The 18,372-nt window shown below is 40.7% G+C and overlaps 1 protein-coding gene across 10 annotated transcripts in view; it reads left to right on the forward strand.

Annotated features, from left to right (window-relative positions):
• The window catches only part of xpa (xeroderma pigmentosum, complementation group A), a 47,364-nt gene that overhangs the window by 16,099 nt on the left and 12,893 nt on the right, over nucleotides 1–18,372 (forward strand). For 6 of the 10 annotated variants that reach the window (XM_069926354.1, XM_069926380.1, XM_069926346.1 and 3 more), the window contains 2 exons: nucleotides 11,266–11,488; nucleotides 12,040–12,150. In XM_069926354.1, coding sequence (XP_069782455.1) covers nucleotides 11,308–11,488; nucleotides 12,040–12,150 — 292 coding nt within the window. In that variant the 5' untranslated portion in view covers nucleotides 11,266–11,307. Of the gene's footprint in view, nucleotides 1–5,093; nucleotides 5,398–10,795; nucleotides 10,927–11,265; nucleotides 11,489–12,039; nucleotides 12,151–18,372 lie in introns of all 10 variants that reach the window. The other 4 variants (XM_069926328.1, XM_069926319.1, XM_069926390.1 and 1 more) reach the window with 3 other exon arrangements.

Here is an 18,372-nt window from a genome sequence, read left to right on the forward strand (position 1 = left end):
CCTGCAAAAAAGCCACATCAACTTCCAATTTTTTTAAGTAAGCAAGTATACTCTTACGCTTAATACGATTATTTAAACCCTGAACATTAAGAGAGGCAAACTTAAGTTTAGACATTTCTTATAATAACACACAAAAAAAGAGGAGCGAGGAAAAAAGAGAGAAAAAAAAAGAAAAACACCCCCTCCCTTATCCCCTCCTAAAACTACAAAAAAAATTAAAAGATAATAATAAAAAAAACCACTCCTTAATCCAAAAATTGATTTAAAAAAAACAGGTAGGAGGTTACAACCACCTCCTCCTGTCTCAACCGCTCAATGCGGTAACTCCCACAAAATATTGGGTGTGAGATAACTCACACGTAGCTGATGACTTCTGGAAAATGATGCCCACCCAGCTCCCTCTCCCAACTCCTGTTTCACATTAAACTATCATCATTATCTAAAATCTTCTCAGAAAAAAATATTTTTTTTAATCAACTTTGTCACTCCAACCACCATTGCTTCCATTTCTTCTTGGAATTCGGTTCCCATCTTGCGTCTCCACTTTCTTTGGAGACCGTGGTGGACTACATCTTTCCTGAAATTGCGTAATTGGCAATAATTGAGCAAAGTCCATAGCTTCCTTAGGATTATCAAAAAATTTTGGTTGATAGCCATCCTTTTTTCCACAGCACTTCTTTCACAGGGTTAAATTTCACGTCGTTGAGACATAACTTCTTGACTCAAATCCGGATAAAAAAAAACACGATTATTCTGAACCATCAAGGGAGATCCTCTTTGTTGTGCATTTCTTATAGCCACACGCAAGATTGTCTCTCTATCACAATAATTTAAACAACGAACCAAAACAGGTCTTGGATTTCTTCTCAAAGCTCTATGAGCACGTTCCAATATTAAGCCTTCCGGAAACTTATCGTGTCCAAACACTTGTGGAATCCATTCAGTAAATAATTTTCTTGGATCTGATCCTTCCATATCTTCTGGCAAACCAACAATTTTTATATTATTCCGTCTAGATTGATTCTCCAAATAATCAACCTTTTTCGCCAAATTTTTATTCTGAATTTGTAAAATTTCAATTGTTTTATTTACATCTTGTATTTGATCCCGTACCTCGACTAGGCCTTGGTCACAACCATCAAGTCTTTCACTCGTTTCAAGCTTAAAAGCTCCATAATCAACCATCTGTTGAGTATTAATGTCCACCAAAGTATTAAGCTTTGTATTAACCTGAACTAAAACCTTACCTATTTCTTTTATTGTAGAGGATAACTTAAATTCAAGATTCTTAATAAGCATATCTACTGGAATAGATTCAGGTACAGTAGGATCTTGCTGTTTCTGTATAGCCAAAGGGTCTTCTATTTCCTTTGGCTTAACTGCTTTTCTTATAGTATGACTGCGTGTGGAAACCCCTGCCACAACCTCCTCAACAGTATCTGGAGGCTGGTGAGCAGGGTTATCCTTAACCCATATTATATCAAATGCCTTCATTACATCGATGTCTGTTGAAGTCTTCATTACTGGAGGTTCATTTCGCAGCGCCACCGCTACATCAATCGGTAAGTGTCTTCGAGGTCGGGTCTTCAGCCAGCAGCGTCCCAGCTGTTCTAGCTGTCAAAGACTCACTGACAGCGCTCACAGCGGGCGTTAATTCACGCGCACGCGCCTGGCCAGCCCTTTGTTCCAAAGAGCCCTGCCGACAAAGAGCGGAGCTCCGTTGCCGAGTCTTATACCTCTCTTCCTGGATCCATTCCACGCTGAGTCCTGGCTTCTTGTAAACAGGTAGGCTCAGATAACTTCGGAAAATGCAATTTCTTAACGATCTGTTGCCGTTTTCTTTTGCTTCTTTTCAGCAATTGTACCATTAGAAACTAATTCAACACCTCTAACTATTTCTAAATTTTTAAAAAGTTTTAACGGGCACTTATAGACAAAACATTAACAAAGAGTCAGGAGAGGACTGGAAGGCACGTCTGATCCTTACGCCATCTTGCCACGCCCCCAGCATTGTTCCTGTTGGGGGTTATAGAAGTGAGTCTGAGACTGTCCAAAACCAATTTCAATTTGGCCAGGAAATTTAGCAGTTACCTGGAAATCTGACTCTCAGCTGAGCACTGCACGATAGAACACAGAGTTGCAGAGCTGTATCCTATGGAGAAAATCAGCTATAATCTGAGGAGGAAGTACCTGTACAATACATTCAGACTTGTGGTACATTGGAACGTGAGTGTGATTAACCTTCCCAATGCCTTTCTTTAAAAAGAACAGTGGATTGTAGGCTGGCACCAGTCCCGGAATGCCAAGATTGAAGAAGTAACTTTGAGGCCTGGTCGGCACCCCTCACCTCCCACCAAATCTTTTTTCTGCTGTCTTTTATTTTTGATTTGTTATTGTATTATTATTCTCAGTAATTTATGTATGTTTATTTTTGTTAATTTGGGGAGGGCGGAGGGTTGGAGGGGAGGGAAGGTGTTGTTCATAAAGCATGAGTCTGTAAAATCAAAAATTTTTTTTTTTAAATTACAAAAAAATAAAACAGTACAGTACAGGCCCACAATATTATGCTGGCCTATATAAACCTACTAAGCAACCTAAACCTCCTCTACCTCATACTCATTGTACCAGCCCTCACCACCACCCTGGCAATGCATTCCAGGCATCCATTACTCTAGGTGTTTCTTTCTTTGGCTTGGCTTCGCGGACGAAGATTTATGGAGGGGGTAAAAAGTCCACGTCAGCTGCAGGCTCGTTTGTGGCTGACCAGTCCGATGCGGGACAGGCAGACACGATTGCAGCGGTTGCAAGGGAAAATTGGTTGGTTGGGGTTGGGTGTTGGGTTTTTCCTCCTTTGCCTTTTGTCAGTGAGGTGGGTTCTGCGGTCTTCTTCAAAGGAGGCTGCTGCCCGCCAAACTGTGAGGCGCCAAGATGCACGGTTTGAGGCGTTATCAGCCCACTGGATGTGGTCAATGTGGCAGGCACCAAGAGATTTCTTTAGGCAGTCCTTGTACATTTTCTTTGGTGCACCTCTGTCACGGTGGCCAGTGGAGAGCTCGCCATATAATACGATCTTGGGAAGGCGATGGTCCTCCATTCTGGAGACGTGACCCATCCAGCGCAGCTGGATCTTCAGCAGCGTGGACTCGATGCTGTCGACCTCTGCCATCTCGAGTACCTCGACGTTAGGGGTGTGAGCGCTCCAATGGATGTTGAGGATGGAGCGGAGACATCGCTGGTGGAAGCGTTCTAGGAGCCGTAGGTTGTGCCGGTAGAGGACCCATGATTCGGAGCCGAACAGGAGTGTGGGTATGACAACGGCTCTGTATACGCTTATCTTTGTGAGGTTTTTCAGTTGGTTGTTTTTCCATACTCTTTTGTGTAGTCTTCCAAAGGCGCTATTTGCCTTGGCGAGTCTGTTGTCTATCTCATTGTCGATCCTTGCATCTGATGAAATGGTGCAGCCGAGATAGGTAAACTGGTTGACCGTTTTGAGTTTTGTGTGCCCGATGGAGATGTGGGGGGGCTGGTAGTCATGGTGGGGAGCTGGCTGATGGAGGACCTCAGTTTTCTTCAGGCTGACTTCCAGGCCAAACATTTTGGCAGTTTCCGCAAAGCAGGACGTCAAGCGCTGAAGAGCTGGCTCTGAATGGGTGTAAAAAAAAATTAACTCCTGACATCGCCCCTAAATTTTCCTCCCCTTACCTTACACAGATGACCTCTAGTATTTGCTTCTGTTGACCTGGGAAAAGGGTGGTGTCTGTCCATCCTATCCATGCCTCTCATAATCTTAGATAGAAAAACATAGAAAAAAAAATCTTGTAGATCTTGTAGATCTATATTGTTATCTCTCATCCTTCTTTGCTCCAAAGTGAAAAGCATGAGCTCTGTTAACCTTGGCTCATTAGACACATTTTCCATTTGGTAAGTCTTATCTGCACCCTTTCCTTTTTTTTTCCACACTGTAAACCATATCAATGAAAATACATACAAACATTTCCCTCTTAAATATACACAGTAGCATTTTCTCCCCTTTTTTTCCCCCCTACCTTCCCTCCCCCCTCCAAACCCATTAAACTTCCAACATACACAATACAATAAAACCAGTAAACAATGTCATCACACAATGAAAATAAACAAGAAAATTATGTCATCTACTTTTACACACTGGATCAAGTCATTTTGTCTTCTTATCATTTTAGGGGGTGGAGGTCTGAGGCAAGGCCTCTCTGTTATGTTCCATGTACAGGTCCCAAATTTGTTCAAATAATGTGACTTTATTTTTTTAATTATATGTTATTTTTTCCAATGGAATACATTTATTCATTTCCATGTACCATTGCTGTATTATCAGGCTCTCTTCTGATTTCCAGGTTGACATTATACATTTTTTTGCAACAGCTAAGGCTGTCATAATAAATATTTTTTGCACTTCATCCAGTTTGAGGCCTAATTCTTTACTTCTTATATTACTTAGAAGAAAGATCTCTGGATTTTTTGGTTTGTTGTTTTTTGTGATTTTATTTAATACCTGATTTAGATCTTCCCAAAACTTTTTCACTTTCTCACATGCCCAAATTGCATGTACTGTTGTTCCCATTTCCTTCTTACAGCGAAAACATCTATCTGATAAGGTTGGATCCCATTTATTTAACTTTTGGGGCGTGATATGTAACCTGTGTAACCAATTATATTGTATCATGCGTAACCTTGTGTTTATTATATTCTTCATAGTTCCAGAGGATAACTTTTCCCGTGTTTCATTTTTTATCTTTATGTTTAAATCTTTTTCCCACTTTTGTTTGGGTTTATAGCTTATTTCATCATTTTCCTTCTCTTGCAGCTTGATGTACATGTTCGTTATAAATCTTTTTATTATCATTGTGTCTGTAATCACATATTCAAAGCTGCTTCCTTCTGGTAATCTCAGTCTGCTTCCCAATTTATCCTTTAAGTAGGCTTTCAGTTGATGGTATGCAAACATTGTACCATGAGTTATTCCATATTTGCACTTCATTTGTTCAAATGTTAATAAATTATTTCCAAAAAAACAATTTTCTATTCTTTTAATTCCTTTTCTCTCCCATTCTCTAAAGGAAAGGTTATCTATTGTAAAAGGGATTAGCTGATTTTGTGACAGTTTGGCGGGCTGCAACCTCCTTTGAAGAAGACCGCAGAGCCCACCTCACTGACAAAAGGCAAAGGAGGAAAAACCCAACACCCAACCCCAACCAACCAATTTTCCCTTGCAACCGCTGCAATCGTGTCTGCCTGTCCCGCATCGGACTTGTCAGCCACAAACGAGCCTGCAGCTGACGTGGACTTTTTACCCCCTCCATAAATCTTCGTCCGCGAAGCCAAGCCAAAGAAAAGAAAAAGAAAAAAGAATTTTGGTATTTGGTAATTTGTTTTTTTTCCTTTCTAAGTGAATCTTCTTCCATGTATTGAGTAAATGATGCAATACTGATGAGCTTTTATATCGTATCAGCTTTTCATCCCACTTATAAAGTATATGTTCCGGTACCTTCTCCCCTATTTTATCTAGCTCTATCTTAGTCCAATCTGGTTTTTCCCTTGTCTGAGAAAAATCTGATAAATACCTTAATTGTGCAGCTCTATAATAATTTAAAAAATTTGGTAACTGCAAACCACCTTGGTTGTACATCTCTGTTAATTTATCTAATGCTATCCCTGGTTTCCCCCCTTTCTATAAAAATTTCCTTATTATTCTCTTTAGTTCATTAAATAATTTCTTTGTTAAGGGAAATGGTAACGATTGAAATCTGCACCCTTTCCAAAGCTGCCACACCCTTCCTGCAATGAGGTGACCAGCACTGAACAGTTAATTGGACTTATGAGGCATTAATAAAACATGAAACATGTTCATAAAACCTGTTGTAATGTATATTACAAGGAATAATCAGTATTTATTTTCTGATGGAAACAGGGAAGAGTGGTTTTCTGGAATCAGTGAATTCAAAATTGAGTCCCAAAGGAAGCAATGTGCCTAAACCCAGGATGAGCTGGTGTTCCTGACGCTTACATTGGGTTTTGGTGGAACACTGCAAAGGTCAAAGGCAAAAATTTCAGAGCAGGAGTGGGATATAGAATTAATGAGACAAGCAACAGTCAGCTTAAAATTACCTTATTGACTGAACAAGGGCATATTGGAAAACAGTCACCTGTATGTTTTCTATGATTAGAGGAGATCAAATTATGAGTTCAGAATAAGAATTTATTTTCATGAACATATACAAAATTCATTAGAAGTTAAACGTGAAAGTCTGCAGACATTGTGGATGAAGTAAATTAACAATGCTGGAGTAACTCGGCAAAGATAACAATACATAACCAACGTTTTGTTGTTTCGTGTCAGTATTACAGGTGCAAATATTACAAAAAAATTACATTTAAAATCAAGTTAGTGCAAAAAGAAGAGAAAGTAAGGCAGTGTCTGTGGTTCATTGTCCATTCAGAAACTGAAGGGAGAGGGGAAAAAACTGCTTTTTGTACCATATTGTATCTATATTGGAAGTAGTGCAAATGAATTGCTGCTTTACCTGGGAAGTCTGTTTGAATCATTGAATGGTGGAAAGGAAAATGCTTAAAAAAGTATTTTCTTGTATGGTAAAGTGCTGTGAGGAGGGAATGGTTGTGGAGATGGAAGAGTGAATCAGGGAATCTCTGATTAAGTAGTCCCTTGGGATATTGAAATAGGAGATGAGAAGAAAATGTATCTCGTGGTGGGATCATCTTGAAGGTTGCAGAAGTTATGGAGGAAGATGTGCTGTATGTGGGGTAGAAAAGGAACCATAGACAGCACAGAAAACAGGCCATTTGGCCCTTCTAGTCTGCACTGGAACATCATTCTACTAGTCCCACTGACCTGCACCCATTCCATAACCCTCCAAACATTTCCCATCTAAGTATATGTCCAATTTATTCTTAACACTTAACAGTGAGCCCCATTTACCATGTCAGATGGCAGCTCATTAAACACTCCAACCACTCTCTGAGTGAAGAAATTCCCCCTAATGTTCCCCCTAAAACTTTCCCCTTTCACCCTAAAGCCATGTCCTCATGTATTTATCTCTCCTAATCCAAGTGGAAAGAGCCTACTCAGATTTAATCTGTCTATACCCCTCATCATTTGTAAACCCCTATCAGATTTCCCCTCATTCTTCTATGCACCAAGGAATAAGGTCCTAAGCTGTTTACTATTTCCCTGTAACTCAACTCCTGAAGACCTGGCCACATCCTAGTAAATCTCTGCACTCTTTCAATCTTACTGATATCCTTCCTGTAGTTTGGCGACCAGAATTGCACACAATGCTCCAAATTAGGCCTCCCCAATGTCTTATATAACCTCACCATAACATCCCAACTCCTATACTCACTACTTTAATTTATGAAGGCCAAGATGCCAAGAACTTTCTTTACAACCCTGTCTACCTGTGACACCACTTTCAGGGAATTATGTGTCTGTATTCCCAGATCCCTTTGTTCCTCCACACTCCTCAGTACCCTCCCATTTACTGTATATGTCCTACCTCGGTTTTTCCTTCCACATGCAACGCCTCACATTTGTCTGCATTAAAATCCATCTGCCATTTTCTGGCCATTTTTCCAGATGGTCCAGATCCCTCTGCAAGCTACAAAAGCATTCCTTGCTGTCCACAACACCTCCAACCTTAGTGTCATCAGCAAACTTGCTGATCCAATTTACCACATTATTTTCCAGATCAATGATATAGACAACAAACAACAATGGTCCCAGCGCCGAACCCTGAGACACACCACTAATCACGGGCCTTCGTTTGAGAAGCAATCATCCACTACCATTCTCTTGTCTTCTCCCATATGGCAAACATCAAATCCAGTTTACAACTTCTCCATGGATACCTAGTGCCTGAACCTTCTGGACCCTCTCATGAGGGTCCTTGTCAAAGGCCTTACTAAAGTCCATGTAGACAACATCCACAGGTTTTCCTTCATCTACTTTATTGGTAACCATCTCAAAAAACTCTATAAGAGTTGTTAAAAATGACCTACCATGCACAAAGCCATGCTGACTATCTTTAATCAGTCCTTGGCTGTCCAAATACTTGTATATCCGATCTCTCAGAATTCCTTCCAATAATTTACCTACTACTGATATCAGGCTCTCTGGCCTGTAATTTCTTTGTTTACTTTTAAACCTTTTTTAAACAACATGAGCTACCCCCCAATCCTCCAGCACCTCACCCGTGGCTAAAGACATTTTAAATATTTCTGTCAGGGCCCCTGCAATTTCTACTGTAGCCTCCCTCAAGGTCTAAGAGAATATGATATCACACCCCGGGGATTCATCTACCTTTAATCGCTGTAAGGGAGCAAGCACCTCCTCCTCTTTAATCTCTATGTTCCATGCAACTACTACCACTTCCCTTCCTTCCTTATACACTATGCCAGTTTCCTGAGTAAATACTGATGCAAAAAAAAAACAATTTAAGATCTCCCCCATCTCATGAGGCTCCACACATAGACACCAATTTTGTCCCATACTATCCTTTTACTCTTAATATATTTGTTTGGAATTGGCTAGATGGGGAGCAGTGAGAGAGCAAAAGGACAGAATATAGAGGATGGCACCTTGGCAAAGGTCTGCTGTGGCTCTCAGCCACAATATGGCATGGTTGGCGTAGCAGCGCAATGCTATTACAATGACAACTATCACGACTGGGATTCAAATCCTATGCTGTCTGTAAGGAGTTTGTACATTTTCCCTGTGGCTGCGTGAGTTTCCTCCGAGTCTCCAGTTTCCTCCCACCCTTCAAAACATATCGGGGGTTGTAGATCAACTGGGTGCAATTAGACGGCATGGGCTCGTGAGCCAATAGGGCCTGTTTGTCTAATTTTTTTTTTAAATTAAAAAGGTTGAGGAAAACAAGAGTTGAAAGTGTGGAAAGTTTTGCCATGAGAGATAGGATGGACCCAGATAAACTGGGAAAGTGGAATCAAGTCCTTACTGGAAATGGGGTGGGAAACATATTCAAGATAACTGTGGGTCTCTGTGGGCTTGTAATGGCTTCTTGCCAGAACTTCATCAGGAAACCTGTCAACTTAGTATGTTGCAATGCCCCCAACATATCCATGCTGGCTTTCTCTAATCAGTTCAGTGAAGAATGTTCCATTACATGACAGACGTGATGTAAATTATTTTGTGTATCAGGAGGTGAATCACTTTCCACTAGATCCCTAGCCTTTAACCTGCTCATGGAACCTTAGTATTTAAGTGGATTGCCCACTCGAGTTTCTGGTTGATAGTAGGGGACTTGGAGGTAATAATGTCATTGAATGTCAGATGTAGGTATTCAGACTCTCTTATTGGAGATGGTTACTTCCACTTGGCAGGTCCAGACTCATTGTTGTGCAGGTTGTACTTTGCCCAGATGTAGACTGCTCTATTTGCTGAGGAGATACAAATGAAATAAGATGTAGTACAATCATCATCTAACATTCTCACTTCTAACCTTGTGATGGGATGAGTAAAATTATGAAGCAGATGAAGATGGACATGACTGCCACAGTAAATTGAACAAAACAGTATAATCTGAATTTAAAAAAAAAATTCTGCCAGGAATCCTGATAAATTTGCCGTTGTATTTGTTGAGATAAATTACTCCTCCCTAATCTGTATTTTCTGTTGAATGTTTTGATTTTTTTCTGTCCTTGGTGAAAAAAGCCATAGCATCCCTCTTTCTCTTCCTGCTGCTCTGATTCTGAACTGTTAATACAAGCACAGTGTCAGCTTGTTTCCATGCATTTTGCTTGCCAATTAAATGATCAGGTTATTTACCAATAATCTTTGCAGTAAATCCAACAAGATGCTCCTAATCCCATCATGCTTTCCCATCCCCATCAGGTCTCTTTCCCATCCCCAATCCATAAACAACCCTCAACCCTTCCCCTCTCTCCACTGAGCTCTACCCACCTGAACCTTCCCTCCTGTTTTGCTCAACTGAGCCCTGCTTGGCTCTAGTTCCATCTCTTCACCATCCTCCAAACTTCTCTCCAACCTTCCCCTCCGAAGCTGAGTGGTCTTATCTTTTATTTCTATGCCCACATTTCAGTGAGTTCTGGGCCCACCATGATGTCAAGTTCTTCTTGCCTTTACACCTCTCGAATATTTGTGTCCCACTGATGAGACCATTTCTCCCATCTTCTCCTCTTGGACACAACATTCCAGCTTTTTACCCTTTCTTGATCTTTTTACTTCAATTGTTGTGAAATCAACTACCTCAACTTCTCCACAGTCCTCTTCCACTCCAACGGACCCCTTTGAATGTGCAGCTCTCCACTCTCTACTAATCTTAACTTAATCGACACACCCGGTACTGTTGTTGCCAGCTGGACTGGCATCTTTTGCAGAGTAGATGATAGCTTCAGATACCTCCTTATACCAACCACTGGACCATGAACCCACCACAAACATCAGTCTCCCATACCATCATTTCAGAGAGTGTCCTCCATTGCCAGGGCAAGCCCAAATGCAAATATGAAGAACACCACCTTGAATTCTGCTTGAGTAGATCACAATACTTAGCCGTGAACATTGAATTCTCCAATTTCAAGTAATTGCACAGTCAGTTTCATCCTCCACGGTCTTTCACTCATACCATTCCATCCAATGCCCCAAGCCCTCTGTTATCCAGTTATTTTCCCCCTTCTCCACCCACACACCAATCCCCTTCCCCACTGTTACCATCTGGCGTTCATCCCTCACTTCTACGATTCCAGCAATCTCCTTCATCAACAGCTGTCTCCTTCATCCGGAGAACCCTGAAGGGGGCAAGTTTTGTCAGCAAGACTGTTTGAGAAGGAATCAGTTGCAGATGTCCTGGAAAAGGAATCTCTCTCTCTGAAAACCAGCAAGAACCCTCCTGAATGGTAACCTTTTGCCTATTAAGCACCAAAGACTGGTGAACTTTGTATCCCATTTTCACCTCTCACACCACTTTGCAAATTTTCGCCTCTGCCTCCCAACTCTAGCTTTCCTGTTCCCCCACCAGGCTGTTTCTGTCTGTCAGCTTTCATCCCTCCCCAGTCCAACTCCTGTTCACTAATAACTCCCCTATTTTTAACACTGCTTATCTTTCCTCAGTCCTGAAGTGGCGTTTCTACCCAAAATATCGACAGTCCAATCCCCTCCTGTCTGACCTGCCAATTTATCTGTTGTCCTTGATTTTGCAATCATCTAACTTCTCTGCATTAAAATATTGTTTACAGCTGGTTACGGTACTCAAGGCCAAAATAAAGCTATTTCCTGGTATGGATTTGGAGGGGAAAGATGGATCATCATCCTCCGCAGTTGGGGAACGAAAAGCAAAGACGGAGCAAAAAACACACTTGCCTCCCAATGTGTTGGCCAAGATTGAGCGAAATCGGCAGAGAGCCCTGCTTCTGAGGCAAGCCAGGCTGGCAAGCAGGCCTTACAATCCTGTAGCTGCAAGTAAGTACTGTGATAACCCACTATCTAATTGTGCAGAAATCCTGATGTTTCTACATCTGTCTGAGTGCTAATTCCCAAGCTCACTTTAACACATGTACTCCTTGAAACTTTCCTGGTCCTATTTTCTGTGGATTCTTAAAAACTCACTAGAGCCTTTTATCTATGCTCCCTTGAAACTTGCTGGGTTTATGGAAAATTGATGCTACTATACAACACTCAAAAATAATAAGTAAAATGAAGGATTGGAATGTTAGTTAGAATAATATCCATTAGTTTGGAAAACTTTCCAGTTAAGCATCACCATAGTCCCAGTCCCATGCCTTCCAGGTTAAGAAAGGTTTACTGTGCCATTCCCAGAAATGTAGTCTCTTGTCTCAGCAGGTCAGTTTTAGCTCTGCTGCTCATAATACAGAATTGAGACAAAGCGAAAGAAAACTTGCCATTCAGGAATATTGCAGCTGTTACTAAGATTGATCTGCATTCATGAATTCATTGTTCATTACAACTTGCAATATTTAGTCTGAAATAATATATTTGTTTTTCACTGACAGGTAGCATCATTGCAAGGCCTGCCTCCAAAGTTGTAGATACAGGAGGAGGATTCTTTCTGGAAGATGAGGAGGAAGAGACTCGGGAAGTGAATAAAGTTGTACATCAACCAGGTATATTTATGCTTCATATTTTAAAATACTACTAGAGATTAGTTAATTCAAATATAATGTTATCTTATGCAGGGCTATGGGTTGCACAATGATATTTCTATGTAGGGGAAATTATTCAGATTTGCTTATCAGGGTTTAGGTTGGCTTGCTTCATTTCCTTGTGATGTCAGGTGGATAATGGAGCATTTAAGTCCTGCCATATGTGGGGCAGGAGGTACTTGACAAGGCAGGTGTATTGGGAATTTGAGAACTGGTGGACTCTTTCCAATCTTTATACTTTAGGTTGGAGTTCCTCATGAAGGGATTCAGGGTTGTCAATACTATTCTGATTGTTTCTTCTCTGTTCTAAAAAGTCACAAGTTAGATAGGGATGTTACACATTTTCAAGGAGACTGAAAGTATGTCTTTCTCTATCCATTAGAAGTTGTTGTGATGATAAACTTGGAATAGAGTGAATGTTAATAGGAGTGTTACAGAGTCCCGAGGACCCCAGAAACCAGCAGCAATAGATATGCACTACAACACAGGGTCACTTAAACAAAAGTAGTTTTAAATTATAATTGAACAAGAAAACAGAATTAAACTTTAACTTATTACTTAACCTACTTAACTAACCTACCTAACTACTCAATTCCCCCCCTCCCCCCCAACATTAAGCACAGGTGTGTGTAATGTAAATTTAAGATTAGAAGTTCTTTGATCTCAGTCCAATCTCGCTGGTTGCCTGTAATTCTTGTTCTGTGCACAGAAGTTAGCATTAACAAAGTTCACCAGTCTTTGGTGCTTAATAGGCAAAAGGTTACCATTCAGGAGGGCTCTTGCTGGTTTTCAGAGAAAGAGATTCCTTTTCCAGGACATCTGCAACTGATTCCTTCTCAAACAGTCTTGCTGACAAAACTTGCCCCCTTCAGGGTTCTCCAGATGATCCTCTTTCTTTCAGGTCACCTTTCACACTGCCAGACTTCACCTTCGACCAGACAGCAAAGTTTGCCAGCTTTGTCCTTTTGGAAATGTTTTCTGTCTCCTCTCTCTCTGTTTCACACTCTCCCTCTCTGAGAGCAAAACAGTTCTCCTCTGCCTGCAAAGATCACATGTTCCCAGGCAAGCTGCTGTTGATACTTTGTTGCCTCCTACAAAAAGCATTCTGCAGCAGTCCTGCAAATACTCTGTGTTTTGAAATGTGTGTGTGCAAGCTGCTCTAACAATTCCTCCCAAACGACCTGTAAATACTCTGTCACATCTGGTTTTCAGAATTCAAATAATGGGGCTTACTTGTTGTAACAGACTGAATATAATTAGGAACTCTTATGCTGGAAATGTTGTTCACTGAGAGGATACTAATGTTGGTTCACTTATCCTGCCAGGGGATTTGGGGGATTTTATAGACAGCATTTGTAGTAGCTCACTGGGCCTTTGCAAAGTAGGTTTCAGAAGAATGAAGAAGGGCAGTGATGACTGCTGCCAGTTGACCTTGAACAATGTGCTATGTTTATCTTTGAACACTTTCTCATTCGGCTTAGGGCTGTGCTAGTGCTCTGAAGGCAATGATAGATTTTATCATCAGTGTCTTTCTTGGTTGTTAGGTGGCCACTAGGAAGTGGTCTTATTGTTGACCTTTATTGACTGAGTTTTGCAGTAGACGTGGGTTGTTTGGAAAATGCTAACAGTACAGTACATCAAAGTGAGAAATATTTTGAAAAATGTTGGGTTGATGGCACATCTTGGCTTGATTAATGGTGCACTGACGCTGAGTTTATTGTGGATCCATTGATTAAGATGATGGCTTTCAAGGTTTCATGCAGAAGACAGATGAATTTCTGCAAGCAAGCAAATATGAGAAGGATTCTCCATAGTCCTCCTTGCTTGGCAAAATCAAAGGCTTTTGTTGGGTCAGAAAACCCTCCTGCTACCCCATGCATTTATCTTGGGGTTGACATATCTGAAAATCATATGCATAGTGTGACAGAATATAGATATGTTTTTGGGAGATAAATTGGGGCTGGTTTTTGTGTCGGTCACATACAAACACTTTAAAACAGATCTTAGTTAAAATACTGGAGCTCTGCTAATGTTAGACATGTCGGCCCCACAACCTTTGCAAAAGTTTTGGAGAGTGCCCAAAAGCCTTCACTAATGGATTGTTGTTTACAAAAAGGCAACAGATGAAAGAACTTGTCAGGGCCGCAGATTGACTGCAGAGGAACTTGCTGTTCTAAGAGGGTCATATGGTTTTGCAAGTAGAGAGTAAAACAGGTTCTCTGTGTGTGTGTGTGTGTGTGTATGAGAGAGAGAGAGAGAGAGAGAGAGAGAGATCAATTCTACAGTTTTACAGTCAGCAGAAGCAACTGGAACTGGAACAGGATAAGCTGGCAAGTTTATGGAAAACCCCATTTGGAAGATGGGTTGTGAGTGCTGAGTTCAACCTGGTCAAAGCCCTCGTGGTTCATGCAAGAGGAGAGGACTGGCTGTCTAATGTTTCCTTTGGAATAAGAGAAACAAAAAGGTACACTGTGGTGACCTGAAAGAAAGGTTATCATCTGGAGAATCCTGAGGGGGGAAGTTGCTTCGGCAAGACACTAAAGTGGCTGATTTAAAAAAATGAATCAGTTGTGGGTGTCAGTATACAACGAATTTCTCTCTGAAAACTGACAAGAACCTTCCTGAGCGGTAACCATTTACCTTTCAAGCACCAAAACCTGGTGAACTTCATAAATGTTAAATTCTGTGCACAGTATAAGAATTGCCTGTAACCAGTGAACTTGGAGGAATGAGAAGTGAGATTGGACTGTAAATCAAAGAACTTTTCAGAACTTACACACATATTACATACAGGTGCACTTAGAATTAAAAAGGGGTTAAGTTAAGTTAGTTAAGTCAATCGTGATAAGTTAAGTGTGATTCTGTTTTCTTGTTTAAAGATAATTAAAAGCAACTTTTGTTTAAGTAACCATTTGTCTAGGTGAATATCTATTGCTGCAGGGTTTTGGGGTCCTCTGGGCTCACAATTCTTGTAGGTTTTTGAAGGTTTGCAGAGAGAAATATTGTTCCAGGATTTCTACAACTGAGGTACCACCATTAGTCACCTCAATGTCTTGGCTGATGAAACTTTCCCCATCAGGGTTCTCCAGATGATAACCTTTCTTTCAGGCTATCACAGAGTTCCTTTCCGTTCAGCTTATTCCAAGAGAAACATCAGACAGATAGCACTTCCAGCTATCCGCTACTCTGGAGCTTCTGTTTCAGTTCCAACAAGCTTCTACTGGCTTGTTACAGCTTTCTTTGTCACACCCAGTCCAAGACTCCCTTCTGTCTCTCTCTCTCTGATTCAAACTGCCAGGCAGCATGTCCTTCTCTCTCTCACTTGCAAAAAAACCTTCTCCAGCAAACAATAGTTTGTCTTTTAGTCAATCTGTTGTTTTAAATAAACAATATCCTTTCAATTACCTTTCTGTGAAGAGGTATAAGGAGCCAGCCTGTCTCTTGCTGTGGCTTTTAAAGATAGTAGTCCATTCATTCACTTCAATTAACAGCCACTTGTGAAATCTCCATAGCATTCTCCATAGTTTCTGTAAAGTCACTGAATATGAATTCTTCAGTATTTCAAATAAGATCTGTTTTAAAGTGTGTGTATGTAACCTACTCTAATTTTACCAATTTATCTCCCAGAAACATTCCCAAATATTCCTTCACAGTACAAACATAACATTATATACAACCTTGAATTTTTTTTTCTGCAGGCTAGGCAGCTGTAAATCGTACTCAAGGAGAAAGAAATTGTCTACAAATGAAAGAAATGTAAACAGAAAAATAAATATTTGGTAATAAATAGAGTCCTTAAATGAGTCTCTGAATGAGTCTGTTGTTCAGGGGTCTGATTGTGAAAAGATAGTAACTGTTCTTGAACCTGGTAGCACTTTTACTTCTCTCCTGATGGCAGGAGGGAAAACAAAGCAAGTCCTGGATGATGTGGATCTTTGATGATCTGTGTTGCTCACCAACAGCAATGCTCCATGTAGATGTTCTGAATGGTGATGGGCTTACTGCACAGAGGTATTAGTGACTCCAGGCCATGATGCATCTGGTTAGCACACTTACTGCAATACATCTGTAGAAGTTTGTCAAGGCTTCCAATGATGTATACTGAATCTTTATAAACTCCTGAGGAAGTAAAGGCATTAATGTGCTGTCTTCACAATGACATTAGTAGGATGGGTCCTCCAAGATGGTGATTCCTAGGAATTTAAATTTTCTCACCCTCTCCATTCTGGTTCCCCCAATGATCACAGGATCATATACCTTTGGTTTTCCTTTGCTAAGGTCTATAAGCAGCTCTATGGTCCTGATGTCATTGAGTGAGAGGTTGTTGTTAGTACACCATTCAGCCACGTTTTCAATCCTGTATGCTGACTCATTGGCTCTTATATAGCTCACTATTGTGGCATCGTCAGCAAATTTGTCTTGGTGGTGGTGTTGTCACAGGCCTTGGTGTTAAGTGAGTGAAACAGGAATTAAGAATGCAACAATGTAGTGCTCCAGTGCTGAAGGAGATTGTGGAAGAGATGTTCTTGCCAATCCGCACTTACTGGGTTCTGGAGGTGAGGAAATCCAGGATCCAATTGCATAGTGGGGTACTGACGCCCAGATTTTGGAGCTTGCTGATTAGTTTTGAAGGGATGATTGTGTTGAATGCTGATTGTAATCAATAAAGAGCATCCCGATATATGCATCTTTGCTGTCCAGATGTTCCAGGGTTTTGTGGAGAGTCAGTGAGATGGCATCTGCTGTAGACCTGTTGCTGCAGCAGGCAAATTGGAATGGATCCACATCGTCACTCAACTCCAACCTGTCAAAACACTTCATCATTTAGTCTCTGAAGAAAGATTTTTTTTCCTCATGTACCACTGGAAGTAATTTACTTTATCAGAACCTCAGAAGTAGTTCTCCTCACAACCTTCTTTGCTGTACAAACAACCAGGGATTCTCCAGTTTCTGCATAACCTAAAGGTTTAATTCTTCTACCATCCTAATAAAATGACTGCACCCAAATGCCTTAAGATCTTTTCTAAAGCTTGTTGCTCTGAACTGGCCATAACACCAATTGGAGTTTTATTAAGGTTTAGAATACCGTATACTCATGTAATCATTGAATTTTTTTGAACCACTTTTTGGGCCAAAAATTATGGGAGTCGACTTTTACATGGGTCAAACTTTTGACCTCGATAAGTATTGGCGTTGATCAAGGCATCAGGAGCACAGATGACCGGAACTGGGTAGTAAGTTCACAGTTGGGAGCTCAGATGAGCAGGAGGCCGGGGCGAGGATCCACGGTCAGGAGCTTGGATGGATGGGCGGCTGGGGTGAGGATATGCGGTTGGTAACTCAGATGGGAGGGTGGCTGGGGTGAAAGTTCACTGCTGGGGTGTCAGGAGGTCCAATGGGCTAGCTGCTGTGGCATTGGGAGCTCTGGGCAAGGGTCTGCTGTCAGGACAAAAGCAGCTCTGGAGGGTGGGTAGCCTAGGTGGAGGTCCATTGTTGGGGTGTCAGGAGCTCAGATGGGTGGGCAGTCAGGGTCAAAAATGGGGGTAAGGGTCAACTTTTACCAGAATCATACAAAAACATCTAAATTTTAGGCTATAAAAAGGGGAGGGTGGGTCGTCTATTATACGAGTATAATTCAGTAGATTTCTTGCTTTTTACTATATGCTTCTGTTTAAAAAGTCATGTGTACCTTTTTTTTTAAAAAGCCTACTACCACCGTCAAGATCTTGTGTACATACATCCTTTTTAAAAAAAATTACTATTTATTTTACATTGCCAATTTGCAATATTCTATCAACCGACTCCACAAAGGCACACAATTTTAGTTAAACTTAACTCCTTATTGCAACCACAATCTGTTGTTATTCTCATGGTTTATTATTTTGTTTCATGACATTAGCAAACTTTGAAAATATAAATTAATGATCCATACTTGGGTATATTAAAAGATCATGGAGTCCAACACCATTACATTTCAATTTGTAATACAAAATTTACATCACTTCCGAGTAGTCTCTTGTTTACTTTAAATCCTTTTAAACCACTCATATTTTGCTAAAACTTCATTGTAATGAGCATGTTGAAAATGCATATGCACAGTATCAACTGAACAGCCTTCAACAGTCCATTGCAATTTTGGGAAAATCTAAATCAGGTATTAAATAAAATCACAAAAAGCAACAT

Source organism: Narcine bancroftii, chromosome 1 (assembly GCF_036971445.1).
Source record: "Narcine bancroftii isolate sNarBan1 chromosome 1, sNarBan1.hap1, whole genome shotgun sequence".
NCBI classification, from domain to species: domain Eukaryota; kingdom Metazoa; phylum Chordata; class Chondrichthyes; order Torpediniformes; family Narcinidae; genus Narcine; species Narcine bancroftii.